Consider the following 18,634-nt stretch of genomic DNA (forward strand, 5'->3'; position numbering starts at 1 on the left):
TCAGCAAACAAGAACATGAATTAGCGTTAGTAAAAGCTCTCTCAGTATCAGTTGACTGGACGATCGTTTTAAAATTACGGCTGATCGTAAATTTAAAAATAAAGAAGCAAGCGCCATCGGGAGAATATTCTTAGGCACCTGGCATGGTCTTGTTGGAAAGCGACTAAGGTTGTACGTAAAGGGATACACTTTATACAATATAAAATACTATCTATATTATATAGTACCTGCTCGAATAAGTACCAGTTATAATTTCAATTCCGCTTGATAGAATTTAAAACTAAAATAGTATAATATAGTGGAGGATAAATATATGACAGCAGGTTGGGCATTTATATCGAGTATGAGTCCAAGGTTTACATTATCGGCGTTGGATTATTTAAGCGGTAGGTTGACAATTCAAAATAAATAAATAAGTAAATAAGTAATGCCTGAAATAATAATTCCTGGGAATCGAGAAGCTGAGGGTGGAAACAGTAGCTGTACTGTTGATAGGAGGTTGAGCTTGTGTAATATGAGTCGTTAAATACATAAACATTGAATTCCTTAACTCGGTGGACGGTGTAATACAAGAAGATGGAGGCAGTACAGGACAGGAGTTTAACCAGCTATATTTTGTCTATAATCCTAGAGTACATAAACACACTTAATATGATAACCGTTAGCGCTGTGACGTTAAACCTTGTTTATTAATCGTTATATTAGTGCACAACATGTCATTCTAGTTCGCGCAGCATACTATACGACTTCTGAACACTCCAGACATCGGCATTAATGTTGATTCATAATAATTAATAATGTAGTCTCATTTTATGCAGGCAAATTTTCAACGATAAATTAAGCTGTTAAATCTTAATTAAGTTTTGCAGTTATTCATAATTAAAAGCTCTGTAATCTAACCAGGATATGATTTTTTTTATTTGAGTATACCCTTGAAAAATTTTTATGATACAGCCTAAATATAAAAATTAACAAAATCAGACCATGTATGGCCATGCCAGAAAATTTTTTCAGGGTTAACTTAATTTTTATCCATACAACATTTTTTAAATTGGAATTTTTTGGATAATTTTCAAGGGATTTTATGTGTAACGGTTCAATATGATTAGATAAAAATTTCCCATTTTTCGAGTAGAGGTCTGGTTATTATATACCAGACCGTTATAGTATCAGTCTTCTTAAAGGTGTTTGATACTAAAAAAAAAAAAGTAAGCCTTCTTACTTAACCCATTTCTGAAGAAAAAAAAAAAAAAATAAATAAATAAAGAAATATTTAGAGATGATCAAGGAGTTGCACACGTTGTTCTCTTACAAGATGGCTAGCCTCCCTCAACAGCTTCATATATCTCCGTTATCTTGATCAAAGCACACGAGGTACTTAGATATGCGCTGGGTAGTTGTCTAGTCAGTAACTCTAGTTGGATTATTCTAAAATACTTGAGTCTATTATTCATTGAATATAATCTCATAAAAAATAGTGTTCCAAGTATCGTATCTAATCACATCACAAATTACAGAGTTCTCAATCCTCATCGCGATTATTTGCCGAGCAATTATTTGAGCAATAATTTACTCAAATGATAATTGAATAGAAAGCTTAAAGACTGAAAAGCTTATAAACAATTTATTGAGCGACAGTTGATTTCATTTAAAAATAATTTATTATTTAATGGAGTGCGGCGTGATCAATGATTTCATTTATCGTCGACGGTTGACATTACTTAATAAAATCGATTGCCGGGATAGGAGACGAGGTATGCGACCTGAGGCATACATCAGTGGGCAGAGACCAGACTCTGGCTAAGACTGAGACCAGATGACCGATCACATTCATATAAATAAAATAAAATGCACATACGTGATACGTGCATGAGTCGATGGTATCTAAGCACTTGTTTCATTGTATCCATTTCTATCCGAGGTTCCTGAGCATTGTATCGGTATGCATCGTGCGACATCGTCTTTAAAAATAAGGACCCGAGATAAAGACGGAAAAGACTCCCCATCACATCGATATCCACGAGAATGGTTGTTAAGTGCTGGTGAGGTTACCAGGACTGTTTATGGGAGCTTTTAAATTGTTTTATTGCATACGACGTACGACTTTGTCGGCAACCCAAGACTTTGTCCCAGTCTATAGCTTGGATATATAATATGTGTCTTTTATTCCAGTCCACGTCCTCCATCCACCACACGTCCAACTCCTCGGTCTCGTCTTCCTTTATAATACCTATCCTATCCTATCCTGATGCCTCGAGAAATCTCTTCCGGTTTGAACTACTATACATTGCTATGATACCCTTCACTTCGCCAGCCAGACTTACAGCTTAAATTATTGACCTGTTCATCTTCACTATCGTGCATTTTATTTAACTCTTGATTCATGACTTAATCCGCTATTTGTGCTCGGATTTTTTCACTTTAGCCAGTTATTATTTTGCTATAAATTAAACTTCATTTCTGTAATTATTGATACCGTATTTATGGCGTGGAAAAATTTTATAAAGGCTTGAGAACCTGAGATCTGAGGTCAAAAAGTGTTTGATAAGATTTTCTAAACTTTAAAATTCACAACTAACAAAAAACTTAATTTTACTGGTCGGTAATTGATGAATTTTCGGTAATAAGATTAAAATTATTGGAACTTCAATCGATAAAATATCTTTGCAAGTGATTAAAAAATTTTAAGCCAAAAAAAAAAATTATAAATAAAATTAGCTTTATAATTAAATATTTACTGTTTTATCTTCCATCTTTCGAATAAAGATGTACTTTAATAATAAAGAAAAAAAAAATAAATATAAAATCAGCCCACACGTAAAACCGTCTAGGATTTGAGAATAAGGATGGGGTAATGACTCACTGGAAAAAAAAATAATAAACTCGACTTGTAAGTCTATCTGATAGCGGTTGCATCATTAACGAGTGGTACGTGCTTTCAGCCGAGACAAAAGACGCGGTGACTCAACTACCTGGCAATCAAACCTCGAGAATCTCGGAAATATGTGTGGATATATATGTATTAATTTGATAACGCTTTCTGATACTTTAACTCATTTATAATACATAATATCCATATCTTTATATAATTAAATAGACTGTTATCAATCCATTACGGTTTTTTTCCCCCACAGATTATTATAAATATTATTAATTTCAATTCGCCAATTAGATGACGGAAATGTAAAAAATAAAGTGGGATTTTTTTTACTATTAAATAAAAAAATGAAAAATGCATACATCTTAGCGTGAAATTCAACAGTGCAGTATATATTTATATATATACACATATACTGGATCGGTTTTTGGACGTGCGATCGAATTGTCGAACGTCCAAGTTTCACAAAACTACATTCCGGTGACTCGGTGAGTTTTTGTCTTCCACACACATCACCAGTTTTGTGTTTTGTTATTTTACTACATATATATATATATACATCGATAATACTGTACTTGGCGATCCGACACAAGACACAACGACTAGTGTAAGAATGGATACACTTATATATAAATATAAGTGTATAGAAGAGATACAACGGGATGAAAAGTAGTGGATCTTCTTCTCCTTCGTCCTGGACATCAGGATCTTGCCACCGTATGCCCGTACTGGGTTTATCGCCATTTGCCGATCGTTTTCTCTATACCAACGTTTACTTCTACCAGCATTTATATTCACAATAAAACTTTTTAATTCACTATAAAATTATTAAACTCATGTTACCCTCACGCTAAAATATTTTATTTAAATGTTAAATTATAAATTATCTAATTCATTTTTATTTCTTTGACTTAAATTAATTTTTTTAATAAAAATTATCCTAAATTTATCATTTAATTTTTGTTTAAGTCAAAATTTTGATTTATTGAAAAAATTTTACAATTTTAAAGTTAAAATAAAAGTAAAATAATTTACCGACAATTTAACATTTAAATAAAGTATTTTAAGCTCAATATTAAAACCGCTAGAACTTTAGAATTATTATTATTATTTCTCGATCGGTTAAAAATTGCATCGGCGTATCGATAAACGCAACTTTTTACGATATCAGTAAAAATAAAATTCAGTACTGTATAAATATATAATATAAATATTTAATCTAAGCCAAGATCCAGGAGACTTTCCCACCGTTTTATCCACGCATCTCCGGAATCTCGGGTAGATTGGATCACACGAGACTTATCCTGATATATCACGTGCTCCGACTGATTTTATATCTCCATCTCTATCTAGATCTCTTGCTCTCTTCAAGTCTTCGGGCTGTCCACCTACGCTCCACTCGATCTCGATCGCCACGAATAAAGCGCTCGAGTTTATATCCATCTAGTATAAGTATAAGACTCCAGTAGAAATGCGTTACGTAGTTATACCCAGACTATTTGGAAAAGTATCGATCCAGACAATTTAAACTCGCTACGCAATCGCTTTAATTTATATTCCTTCAAAGACAAGATAATAAATCCGTGATTTTTACTGTCATCATTCTATTCTGCTCATTAATAAATAATTTTTTTTTATTTTTTAGATAAATATTTAATAAATGAAATGATTAATTGCACTCTTTAATGTTACTATTGAGTATATAATAAATTTAGTTTGCTTGTAAATAAATAAATTTATTAATTAACTCCGACTTGAACAGTCACTTACAATAATTTCATGAATGTTTTACTTTAAACATGTGTTTCATTTTTAAAACATGACGTTTAATGTATAAAATATAACACAATTATTTTGTCTAAGATTAATGATGTAATAAAAATAAAAAAAAAATTTTATAGTTATTAATTATCATTAAAAAAATAAGATAAAAATATTTGGTATTAAATAACTGAAAGCGTGAGTCATTAAAGCAAAATCTAATGGACTTGGTGGATCCGTAATATATAGAGAGCGAGTGCAATATATTTAATACAAACTACACGTGGGATGGCATGAGTATATAACGGAGCGATCATTCAGAGGTGAGAATAAGAAGGTGAAAAGCCACAGGACCATCTTAGTCTCAACTTGCAGAGAAGCTGCTGGTGAGTTTAAAAGCAGAACTTCTTGCTCTGTAGGAGGTTCATTAACATCTCAAACAAGTCATGAGTTAGTCTACTAGACATTAAGCAGCATCACTTCTTCCGTCACTTAACTCCTTTCATCTTCGTCCTCATCACTGCACTTTATCTCGGTTTTATTTTTTCACCCACATTCTGCACTACATCTAAAGACTCCTATATTCTATACAGACTACAGACGCGTGTCTCAGATGCATTAATGAACTCGTTTTACTTGCCGGTATTATTTTAACCGATAAAAATATTATTAATAATAATAATATGGTGATATAGTAATCAATAGTTGTTGGTAGAGGTAATGGTTTAATATCTGGACGTATTGAGTTGAATTGAATGACCGGAGAGTAAATAAAAATAATTATCGTTATCATATAATAATAATCTATCGGATTTCTCAAATATTACCTTACATTACAGTGCAATAGGTGCACTGGGTTATTTATTGATGTCTTCTAACTGGTTAATTTCACACTTACGCGTGGGAGAGTTGTTTCAATAGGTACACACGTAGGAAGTTAAATGCAGACGTGAATTACCTTTTTTCCATTAACATTGCTTTTTTTTTTCTTTTATATTCTATATATTGTATGTATTTATGGGCTTGCGATTAACAAGTCCGCGGTAAAAGGTTTCGCAACCGAGGAAAATATTTCGAAGTATCCAAAAATACACCACTCGAATCGCAATGTTTATTTGTTACAGAAAGTATGAAGAAATGGAAAAAATTTTATAGAATTAAATTGTCTAAATTTTTTGATTAAGATGGATTAAGATTAATTTTTAAACAGTTTTAATATTAATTAAAGAGTGAGTATTGAAATGATGGTTCTTAAAATAAAAAAACTAACTTAAGTAAATGTTTAAGACAAAAAAACTCACCTTGACAGCCGTTCATAGATAATCCATAATGATCTGGGGCACATTTATCGCAACGATCGCCGATAACTCCAGTTTGGCACTTACACAACCCCGTTACGGCGTCACAATTATCGTCCGCGGCACCAATATCACAATCACACTCGCGACAACCCGCGGTGACATTACCGTACCCTTGTATGCACTTTGAGCAATCACGATCGGTGTACAATGGACGGCACAGACACTGCCCACTTACTAAGTCACACAAACTTGAACTACTTCCGATTATATCACAATCACAAGCTAAAAACAAAGTATGTAATTTAATTTTAAATAATGAGATTTTTTATTGCGAATTTTTTGATGAGTTTTCCCTTTTATTTCGAATAATTAAAGTATTTTTTAACTTTTAAAGAGGTTTTTAAAAACCTCCTTTAAAAAAAAATTTTACTGGAATTTCTTGCAAAATTTAAACTATTTTTTTAATCAACAAAAATTTTCGTGGATAATAATAATAATGTCAAATTAATTTTATGATTTATGTATCTCTCCTCACTCAATTAAAATTTAAAACTTCATAAAACTAATCAGCTGACCCTCTTGCACTAAAAAAAAATTAGACTCGTTAAAATAAAAATTTTAATACTCTCAGCCTCTAATAAATACTCCTGTGAGGTCCGGAAGCCCAAACTCATCAAAATAAATACTTTCAAAATTATAACTCGTAATTCATTACAAGCTACTTACGTAAACAATTTTGCTCCAAAGGATCGCCGTAGTGGGCTTCCTTACATTTGTCGCACCGGGATCCCTCAGTGTTGCCGCGGCACTCCAAACAATGCCCTGTTTCCTGGTCACATGTGCCGCCGTTGCAAGGACAAAGCTCACACGTGCCTCCAAGTTTCGTTGGATCACCGAAGTATCCAATATCGCAGCTAAAAAAAATAATAACATTCAAAAATCGACCTCCGATATCTACCTCAAATCTCAATATTTGAATTAAATAAAAAAAAGTTATCACCTCTCACAGTGATCTCCAGTATACCCGACCGGACATTGCGTACACACATAATTGCCCTCTGGTTTTTTGGGGTCGTCCAGCTGACAATTGGGGCTGAATTGATTAGAAGCTTCTGTTAGAGGACAAGCGCACTTTTTACAGTCATTCGAAGTACCTCGAGTTGCGTCTCCGTAGTAACCTGTCATACAGCGGTCACATTTTGGTCCTGTAGTATGATGTTCGCACATCTGCAATTAAAATGAGTATCAATTGTTAGTTTATTGTTAGTTTATTTGAAAAGAAATGTGGGCAACTTTCATGTGCAAAAAATATTTTTTTCTATTGTTAATGTTTCGTTAGACATTACTGAGTTCGCCAGGGTATCGGTATTAGCATAAAAGTCAAAATATAATAAATAAACTAATAATACCAAGTACATTTACTAGGTTGTATGTCTAACACATAAATAAGTCAAATTCAAATTATATTCTTTTTCGAAAATATTAGAATTTATTGTATCATAATTTTCTAAGTATCTATGAAGTAAATCAAAATTTTATTATTATCATTATTAAAAAAAGTTAAATCTCTAGAGTTATTATTATAAAATTTATATATAAATTTGACATTTATTGTGTTAAATTACTACAAAAAAATGTTCAATATTCAACATAAAAATTTTTAACATAAAATTTTTTGACGCATTGACGCAAAATTTTTTCCTGTGTATGCGATATTTTTTTCTATTAGAATCCCTTGCAAGAATATAACTTTAACGCGTAAATTCAAATTTACCGATCTTTACAACGATCGTCAGTCAGAAAGTTTACCAGTTACTCTCCGTTCATTCTCTACCGACTCCCAATGCACCGATCTCTCACAAACCAACTACCGATCAACGTTCACGAAAGCAGTCGGTAAGGAAGCGATACATACATTACATTCGCCCATAACAAGATCGCAAGAGCCAGCATGGTTGTAGCAGTCACATTTTACGCAGATGTGATGATCCTGATGATCGCTTCCATTGACGATAACTTTAACGTACCCCCAGGCACAGTTTTCACACGATAGTCCGGCGTATCCTTCAGGACACTTGCAGTGTTCTGCAAGAGTTTCCATTCCATCATCAGTGCGATCCCCGATGGGAAGAACGACAGACTGCAAGCTCGCTTCGACTTGCTCCGAATGATACTGGGCGCGTATCATCAGGTACTTGATATCAGCCAAAACTTTGAGTATCTGCGAGCGGGTAACAGGGTCGCCTTTGTACTCAGTCCTCCGGAGTCTGGTCGGAATATCCTGTACCTCGCTGTGAACGTGGTACCAGCCCTGTTCTTGAAGCGGTACCGATATTTCGGCCTCTTGTCCCTTGTATTGTTCTTCTCCGTACGCAATCCGCATTCCGTTTTTCCCCTGGATAATTAAACATTATATTTACTTTATTGTTAATATTGTTGTTAGTTATTGCCGCGGTTTGTAAGAACGTGTAATGTAAGTGAGGATAAAAAATTTACCACAAGAATGACGTTAGGCTCGATGGTCGGTTTACCGCTGCTGTCACCTCGCATAACTATCCAAGTTGTCGAGTAGGTGAGGTTACTTCCGTAGGAAGACAAGCGATTGCCGGTGTAAATTTTCGGAGCGAACCAAAATGGACTCTGGTACTCGACTTCGAAGGACGCAAGGACTAACCATCCGTTGTCTGGGTCTATCGTTGGTATCACTGGCCTCGAAGCGTTTATGTCTGTCACACGCCAATCATTCAGTGTGGAAATCTGTAATTAAATGTATATTTTTCTTCTTAGTGTTTTCATAATTCTTTTGTATAAAACTTTGTGAATTGTGATCCGAAAATTGGTATCTATACATTAAATTTGAATCTCAAATTAAAAACAAAGTCGATTCAAAAAATCGACTCTAAAACTTACAAGCTAATTATTAAATTGTATATTGCAATAAATCGACATCAAATTGAGCATGACAATGGTAAACTCGAGGTAATCATAATAAAAATTCTATCCACTACTCCAATCGATTTGAGTAGAGTTTAAATAGTTATATTATGCATAAAATATGGAGATTTTTAGGAGTGGAATAAGATGATAAAGGCTTGTTAGGAGCCAAGAGTTTATATAACATAAAGTTGACAAGTATCTACTTCGGAAGATGGAGATGAGGCTTTAATGCACGGATGGATCTTGGTCAGAGAGACACGATAGTTAGATGAACTGGATAAGCTTATGTCTATCCCTGTTATCGGTGCTCATGACTCGGAACGGAAGACAGTATAACCCGTAATTACGCTGTCGCACGAACGACTCTTACTGTGTTGGTATTATAATGCTACGGCGTGCGATAAACGAGGGTGGACATGCTCTACCCTTTTACTTTCTATATTATTATTACTTCAACGCTCTTGTCTATTTTATTTCATCCTTTTTCTCCGCTAGCTCTAACCCTTTTTTTATTCTTCTCTGCGTAATACTTACTCCGAGTACGGTACTCGTTGCAGCCAGAAAAAAAATGATTGAATTATTTTTTCCACCGGGATAATATGAATAGTACAAGTATTTTACGCTTCATTAGCATACAATTGCCAATTTATGTACTGAGTTAATGGTAATCAACTTTGTCATGATTGACTATTTTAATAACTATTACCCTTAACTGTTTTTACATATAAGTTGAATAAAATGGATAAATATATTGCAATACTTAAACATTGTGTAATTTATAAAATGAATATCCGGTGTTCATGATTGATTATTGTCAATTTAATGATGATTTATTCGTAAGAAATATCTAATAACCATGCAATGTTTTTTTTTCCATACATGATTTATGGTCATAAGGATCGAAGACTGCTCCATTATCGACAATTCACAAATATAAAAGTATAAAACTTACTGATTGATAAACAAGCGTGGCTGCGGTGCACTGATCGGTAACGCCGAAGCAGTCGCATTGCAAGCATCCTTCGATGTTGTCACGTGTCAGCGCGAAATAACCGGGCTTGCATCGATCGCAGAAATCTCCTGCCACGTTCGCTTTGCAAAGACAGTCGCCCTCGCAGTCGTGCGAAGGCAATATTCCGCGCGAGTCGCATGGGCATGGCATGCAATCGGGAAATTGCCGGTACCCTGCGGCACATTGGTCGCATTTGTAGCCTGAAAATCCTGATTTGCATTCGCAGGCACCTGCTACCTGGATAAATTCATTCATTAATAAAAAAAAAAAAAAAAAAACATTTTCATTATAAAATTTCACAAAATTTATTAATTTTTAATAAATTTTTATTAATTTACTACACAGTAGATTTTTTTAAGCTTAATTATTGTTTCAATACCTTGCCAACATAAGTGTCATCTGGAGTACAAAAACCAATGCTGCCTCTCATGTTACAATGATCACATGGAACACACGGACTAGGGTCATTAGGCAAAACACCGTTTGGTCGATAATAACCAACTTGACATCTTTCGCAGTTGATACCCGTTGTGTGATCCTTTAATTAATTATTTTATAAAATTTTAAGAAATTTTTAAATTGTCATACGTTTAATAAATAATTTTATCAAAGAATCCTGTAAAAAAATCTTAAATTCATTATAAATTTAAATCCGCAAATTGATAATTACCGTGCAGTTTATACAAACGCCGCCACCACGATATTTTCCCCTTATGTCCATAGACATGCGCTTATCAGCGATCTCCGGATCATATCGGCATGAACTTGCGTGACCATTGCAATTACACTTTTCGCAGTAAAATCCTTTTACCCATGTACCGGGTTTCCAAGGCGCCTGGTTGTACATTGGGCAACACTTTTCGCATCTCTCACCGCAGGTATGTCGCTCACATTCGCACTCTTGATGCTGAAGAAAATAATATTTATAATATTAGTATCATTACACACGATTTCGCCAGAATATTTTTATTAGTTTGCAATTGCGAGAATAACGCTCGTAGTATTGAGATAAAAATTTAAAAATCGTAAATGTAAATGTGGTTAAAAAGAGAAAGTTTTATAATTTACATTACGAGTGGTTACTTCCGGCGGATGTTAACCATTCTATTCAATGCAGCCGATTTAAAGTAATCCTGCGATTACTTATTTTAGTATTTATTTGTGTACTTACTTATAAATTGTCTTACAAACAGATAAACCATTTTAAAAATACAACATTTATTTCATAGATCCCGTTTAGTTTCTTTCATTCAAATTTATTTACGACTTGATCCATTAGAGTTAAATTACTAGTATTTCTTTTTGTTTCTCTAGGACCTAACTTGAGAGGCTGCAAAAAAAAATTACTGCTGATAATTATTTATTTTACTGGGGGGTAAATAATTATAGGGACGCTGTTGAAGTAGTAGTGTTAAAAATATCGAAGGTAATGAACTGAAAATAGTTTCTTTGTTCGCAGGTTATTTTACAAGTAATAAAATTTTAATTTCACCGCAAATGGGCACGTCTATTTTTTTTTTTTTTTTTTTATTAAGGTAGTATATATGTGTAAATTAAAGCGGTGTAGTTGAATGCGTAAAGAAGAAGGATAAAAAAGGTGGCCGATAAAAGGCATTTTTAACTTGTTGAAAATTTTTTAAGAGTTAAAGTAAAAATTATTGGATAATTTTATGTTAAATTTAATTTTTCACACATCATTAATTCAGATAGATGTTGGTACCAACAATTTATTAATTAAATTAAAAAAAAAAATATCAAACAATACATTGAGATTTTGAGCAAGAAAAAGTCCGCCTTCTATTGCTACATACTGATTAAGTATTTAATTAAAGTAAAAAATAATTGACTAGCAGACCTCTCATTGTATCAAACTGTGCATTAAGTCGTAATTAATTTTTTGTCTTTATCAATGGCCATAAAATAAAATTTTATTATCAATTCTCTCAGGACGTCGAGTATAAAAATATAAAAATAAGACGTGAAAAAGTGACTGCCGGATTGTTGAAATAGAGTTTTAATAAAAGACAGAGAAAAAGCAATAAATAAAAATCCGTATAAGAAAGCGATATGGCAGAGACTAATTGCACCGGGAACATCCTAGCTGATTACTCTGGGAGCGTTTATAACGCAAGTAACCGTGGTGATTATCATGCCGGTAAATAACGGGTAGGGTAAACGCGAATTGCTAAGTCGGTGATTCATCGCAAGATCGCCCGGCCATTAAAGCTCAGCCTTCTCGACTCAGCGATCGCTGGCTCTCAAACGATTTTAATCCCGAGTGGAAATTAACCGACTTACAAGATCCACTGACACGTTTAAAATTAATAAACAAAAACAAGATATATATTTTAGTGTCTTCTTATCTCGACACCAAAGGAACGGTATTAAAAAATGTTTATCTTCTTATTAAATTGAGACACTATTTGTCGAAATATTTTGGATTCCCGAATCTAAAAGTGTGCCACAAAAATTTAATCACGGCCCCAATCTATCCGGGCCTCGATATCGACCGCGCGCGCCTGTCCGCTCTTGGATAAAAACTAATACGATTCGCAAGCCTGCAATATAATTCTTATTTATTAGCTGTCTGTATATATACTTCGACACGGATATTTCGAGACAATCTAATAAATATTTAAGTACTACAGATGTAAGAATGAAATAAATTTTTCAAGTGTTTTTAAATAAAATTTTCAGGTAAAATAAAAAAAAAAAAAAACAAGCAACACGTGTTGAAAAAAAATTTGTATCGAGTGGATGAAAAATTGCAAGTCGGAATCTTTGATCCTTTCTCGGCTCCTTTAATCGCTATTCCCTTCTCGCGTCTCACTTTCACATTGAACACGACCGCAAACGCGATCGTGACCGATGACCGCGAGGTAACCGAGTAGAGAGCAAATAATATTTTTTATTTCGTAACAACTCTCGGCGGTCTTATTATATCGCCGTTACTGATGGTGTCGTTGTAAGTGAAAATTAACTTACGAGGTTAACAGTCAACTATTTAAGTTTTTTTTAATTTCTTCTAATTATTACCGTTCTTATTATTATTATTGTTATTTTTTTTGTTCTATTTGAATGAAGAATAAAGCATGATATAGTACCGATTGTACTATAAAATTACACAATTATTTATCACGATCGTGAGTTGACGATAGTCCTTGTAAGGAAGCGACACATAGAGTGTCTACTCGATAATTTATGCTAAAAAGTAGTAATATAAATTGTGAATTACCCCGTGGCGAACACTGTAACGACACCGTGAAGCGTGACCTGAGCACAAGCAACGTCCACCTATGCTTATTTCTTTTATGGAATAAAATGCACGGCGTTTGTCGGCAACCGCACCACCACCTCGTTGAAGCCCCTGCAACCTCAATCTTACGAATCGTGCCTGCGTGAATTCTTCGAGCTCTTGACTGTGATTCTGGGCTCCTGGACGTCCGTTCAGCAAATGCGTGTGGATCTGGAAATATGTTAGCTGTTTTGTAATTGTTACTCATTGAGCAATTGAAAATTTTTATTCGAAAGTGAGAATGACAATGACAGTAATCCCGAAATGGACTCGCTGTTAATTAATGGGTATATAATATAAAAATTTTTTTACTTGTTGCTGTTCAGCCTGAAAAAGGAATTAAGGATTTTATTACTCAAGAAAGAAAACAATCAAATGTTTTTATAAAGTTACTAGACCTCATTAAGAAATTTATTTCTTTTATTAAAGATATGTTATTCCATTACTTTTACTAAAAAATTTGATGAAGAAATTCAACTTTTGAATTATGATAAATTTTATTCCATAATTATAATTACTAAGGTAATTATTTTAATCAAGATCAAATGTCAAGTGCTTGTAATTAAAAAAAAAATAATAAATTTTCATTAAAAAAATTTTTTTTAAGTATAATTATATTTGTAAAGAACTTAATTTCATTTTTATTTAATTCTTCATTGGTTTTACAATTTATTTTTAATCTCTAAATCTATTTTGAAATAATAATTAACATTTTAAATCGGTTAGAAATTTTTTTTTACTATAAAAGAAATTTTTTCTACCAGATATAATAGTCTACAATTTTTTAAAATAATAACTTTGGTAAACAAAATGTTCCGTCGTAGAAAAAAAAAAGTCTCAGTTAAACTCATAAATAATAAAAAAAACGTAATGGTTTAATTATCGTGGTTAGTAGCGGGAATAATAAAATTTTTACAAAATAAAATAATACTTCAAGTCGCGACAAATGACGTGGCGTCAGTGTGACGGGTTGTTGCCGATAGTTACACAGACGATTACACATTCGATCTCAATCGATCATTAATTATTATCCGGTTTACAAGATACTCATAAGATACTCATATAATTACACATGATTGGATAACTGTCGAGTTTATACATTATTTTTTATGTTGTGCGGTAATGTAACACTTTTTCTCTTGATCGTTAAATTTTATTGATTTACATTAAAAATAAACAACATAAAACACAACAATAACATAAAAATTAAATGTACATATAATAATATATATAAACCGTTTAAAATAAAGTCCCGTAGTTTCGTAGCTATTAAATTAAAATTCTTCGGCTGTATCTGACGAAAATATCTGCTTAATTTTCTAACAAAATAAGAAATTTTTAAATAAATTAAATTAAATAGTTACTCGGTGAATTTAATTAGAAAAAAAATAAAGATGACATTCAAGTTTTTGAGAGAAGGTAAGACAGTGAGTAAAGGCTGCGTTCTGCATTATATATATTTATACGGATGGGAGGCTGTTGAGTTCTTGAATCTTCTGGATAACTGGAGACAAGACAACCAGACATTTCTCTTTTTAAAAGCTAAGCGAGACATGATCCAGTCTCATTTTTTATTTACCCTTTTTTATCCATTTCACCTCTGTTACAAAAGCGTAAACGCTGAACGCACAAACCCTCCTCTACATCCTCCCGCTGGCCGTGCTTCGGGCGTCCAGTATCATCAAGAGACTGTACGTGAGATCCCTTACAAGGGTCGTCAGTATAGCCATACATGGTAGGAATGTAGGGATCTCCGTTTTTATCATCTATATAACTCGTCTCTCTTTTCTCTTTTACTTTACTTATATGTATAGTATATAGCATGTACACATTTTGAACGCAAGACCTTTTATACCTCTAGCTCCATGTAATGGCACCATGGCAATTCTGCACTCGTGTTATTTTCCTTCGCGTATCTCTTCTCTTTGCTTCGCTTAAAAACTGTCTCCGGCACAAATCTCTCACCCTGGAAGTGCGATCTTAGGCTTAGATATAATTCGCACATGTTCAATGACCTCTTTCAATCATAACAAAAATTACATTCTTCAGGTATCTTGATACAAAAACTCGAGTTTTTTTCATTTAATAATTGTTATAACTACTCACCGTCAAAGGTGATTTTGTACTTGCCGCGTGCCGTCAAAAGTTGTAAGAATTTTTAATAAAAAATTTTTTGTTATTAATAAAATAATTATTTTTTAAATTCGGCAAGGACATTTATGCTGATTCAAGTAGAGATCAACTAAAAACCGATTTTATGAAAATTTACCCATGAGAGATTGTGTGTATAAAGAACGAAAGTGAATTTAAACCGAGAGAAAAACGCAAATGAAATGTTTACCTCTCCACTCTCCATCGGCGTCTGCCGTGAGTACATACTCGTGCATATGACCTCATCATCGGCGTTGTAAATGGGCTTTGTGACAGGCGGAATCGAGTACCTCGTCCAGCACTCTTCATCACTCGGAGCATAATATTGCCAGGGCTTGAATTCCTCCCCATCGAGCGACCTCTCTAGCACCCACGCAGCTGGTCGCGGTGAATTTGCCGCCTTTACAATAACATTTTCTATTTGATAAACCTGTAACAAATAAAAACCAAAAAAATTATTGTTTTCCATAACAACGGCGTCAAAAAATTAATTAAATTCATTCCAGCTGCGGTAACTTAAAAATCTAACACTAAAAAACCAACTTTATTAGAACATTTTATAAATTTAAATGAACCCAGCAGGTTATTTAACTTTCTAACAGAAATATGTTCAAGTATTTTTCTAAAAATTAAAATTTATAAACACGAAAATAAACTAAAAAAAAAAAAAAAAAATTATTCAGAAGCGTGTCTCCCGTTGAGTAATTAATTAATTCTCAGCGATCTAAGATAATCAGCCGCAAACGCTTAGCTCTTTTGTTAGTCTCACAGTGTCATCTTCCCGCTGCCCACTCGAAGAAACTTTCTGCATGCAACAAACACATATAAATGCATAGTGTGTACCCTCATACTGTTACAAGTCATTCATACCCTTCACATAATATTGCACTTCTAGATCCTACGCTGACACGAGATAAGAGCCTCGATAAGAACACGCGGGTGGAAAGAGAAAAATGAATAATTCACCCATAACACAAACCTTAACCTTAGAATTGAATTTTAGCATCAACATTTACATATTTAGTAAAAATACTGGTGACGTACAAATAAAATATTAATATTAATACCCATTATACATCACTGAAAATTGTCGAAATATCAATACCTCGATCTTTAAGCTTTGAATGATAATAAATAATATAATACAAGCATTATTGTAAATAATTATTTATATTTATCTGAAATCGAATCGCAAACAAGGCATAAAATTGACAACTGAGAATTAACGATCCAATTGACCATCCGTGCTGGTCTCGTGCGTTCTGTTCTGTTCCTTCCTCGTCCTTTTATACCCGACTCCTTGTAAAAGCAAAGGTTGGCTCCTTCGTGAGGCAAGGGCTTTTTTCCCCATACTCATGGAGTATCAGGCTGAACCTCAACTTAGCTCAAGTATCGTGTGTTTAGTTGTTTCTCGTTGTCCTTAGCAATGCGACGACGCCCACTTTCGGTCATAAAGACAGATCGCAAGCCGACGATACGCTTAACCAGATACCGAGTCCACAGTGCTTGGTTACTAACCATTTAAGGAATTGACTCAGTCGACACACTCTTTTGCTCCTTCTTATTCTTATATTTCTTATGTGCATAAATATATATGAATATATACATAAATGTATGGATGTAAGAAGCTTCCACGCGCCAATTGTCACCAGAGAAGTAATGGCTTTCATTTTTAGTAACTATTTCGATTTACATGCCCGTATTCAGTTGAATTAATTTTTTTTTTTTTTAATTAAGCGATCTTGAATTTTAAATTTAAAAAATTTTTTTGATCAAAATCGAATTATTTTTAATGAGGAAAGTATATGATAAAGTAATTCTTTTTTGCGTGTACTGGTACCGGTTCTCCGCGGGACATTCTCAAAATTTTTGGGTTCGGATGTTGGTGTCTTCGTTCAGTATAGGGCAATCGGCGACGTGTCGTCGAGTCTCGGCGAACCGTGTTGACTGCGTGCTCCTTGTTATTGCTAAAGAAAGTAAAAGAAGATAAATGGTGAAGAGATTGAGTTGAGGGAGAGGACGAGGATAAGAAGAATGAGAGACGGAACTTGAATAGAAAAGGTCAAAATAAAATAAAATTGTTAAGTTATAATAAATTAATGAAAATATTATGTGGGATAAGGAGTGTAACGAACGAGGAAACGATCCGAGACTAAAAAGTTTGTTGGGTTAAATATTTATGGTGTGAGCACGTGTTCGTCTGCTTTGAATTACAGATTAAGGAGCTGTGGGGATAGGTCGTGTTTCTATTATTTTTTTTTTCTTTTGATTTTATAAAGTAAGCTAAAGTGTGGATGGTAAATTTGTCTGATGTCTAATGCTTTAAATTCTCTGTAAGTTATTTTGTTTGACACCAAAAAGTAGACGTAGAATATTGTAACTATTATAAAAAACTATGTCATTATAATTGTAAGTTTCTTTCGAGATAGTGCGAGTGACACTGTTATTTTAAATATTGGATCAATTCACACATTAATGGAAAAATTAAATATATATTTTATATAAATCTATAATCTTTTATAATAAACATTCAATACATTTATTATTTTTACTCCAAAAAAAAATTGGTCATTTATTACAACTATTATTATATTATAAATTTTATTTTCTTAATTTTTTATCAGAAAATTATTGAATCTGAAGGAACTTTAAATTAAATTAATGAGATTTTAAATCATCTCATCTGAATAAATAAATAAATAATTTATTAACACTTAATAAGGCTTATTAATTATTAAACTTGAATTTTTTCAATAAAAATTAATCATTGATTTAAAAATTAAAATTAATATACAATCAGATCCCACGATAAAGTGGAATACGATTGACATTACAAGCTTCACTGTAGATTGCACTTACATATAATACAGTACCAGTCGAGTTTTAAGAGTCGCACGCATGTGAGTTCCATAATAGGGATGAAAGACACGGGAATGACAGAAATGGTTTTATAGCTGTTGTGTGATACGTTCCGAGAGATCAAGAAAATCATCAATAATGCGATCTGAGAATCCTGATGTATAATATCATCCAAGATAAACAAAATTTCCACGATAGCAACTGATTAAATTTATTTTTATTTTTATTGCTGCTGATCGTGACGTCTTGTATTAAATAAAAAGGCTAATAGTCGAACGAACCGAGTTGAGTTCTCTGTACTGTATAAAATGGAGTGTATCAACATTAGATGTCAACCACAGCGAAACAAAAGACGTGAGTCTTTTACTTTATTGATATTGATGGTTTTTACATCGAGTTAATTTTGATTTTATCGTCATTGCAGATTGTAATGTGCTGTA

At 33.1% G+C, this 18,634-nt stretch overlaps 2 protein-coding genes across 2 annotated transcripts in view; one reads left to right on the plus strand and one right to left on the minus strand.

Moving 5' to 3' along the window:
- Nucleotides 1-18,634, minus strand: part of Wb (wing blister) — a 77,018-nt gene that overhangs the window by 31,772 nt on the left and 26,612 nt on the right. The window contains exons 3-12 of the mRNA XM_074246744.1: nucleotides 15,526-15,765; nucleotides 13,125-13,355; nucleotides 10,560-10,796; nucleotides 10,269-10,427; nucleotides 9,830-10,126; nucleotides 8,437-8,697; nucleotides 7,856-8,335; nucleotides 6,941-7,167; nucleotides 6,667-6,854; nucleotides 5,941-6,222 (exon numbers count right to left, since the gene is read on the minus strand). Of these exons, the coding sequence (XP_074102845.1) occupies nucleotides 5,941-6,222; nucleotides 6,667-6,854; nucleotides 6,941-7,167; nucleotides 7,856-8,335; nucleotides 8,437-8,697; nucleotides 9,830-10,126; nucleotides 10,269-10,427; nucleotides 10,560-10,796; nucleotides 13,125-13,355; nucleotides 15,526-15,765 (2,602 nt within the window). The remainder of the gene's footprint in view (nucleotides 1-5,940; nucleotides 6,223-6,666; nucleotides 6,855-6,940; nucleotides 7,168-7,855; nucleotides 8,336-8,436; nucleotides 8,698-9,829; nucleotides 10,127-10,268; nucleotides 10,428-10,559; nucleotides 10,797-13,124; nucleotides 13,356-15,525; nucleotides 15,766-18,634) is intronic.
- Nucleotides 1-18,634, plus strand: part of LOC141529952 (uncharacterized) — a 31,073-nt gene that overhangs the window by 7,836 nt on the left and 4,603 nt on the right. The gene's annotated exons all lie outside the window — the stretch shown is intronic.

This window comes from Cotesia typhae, unplaced genomic scaffold, assembly GCF_013202065.1.
Source record: "Cotesia typhae breed Kobodo isofemale line unplaced genomic scaffold, CoteBio_Ctyphae contig_48, whole genome shotgun sequence".
In the NCBI taxonomy this organism is placed as follows: domain Eukaryota; kingdom Metazoa; phylum Arthropoda; class Insecta; order Hymenoptera; family Braconidae; genus Cotesia; species Cotesia typhae.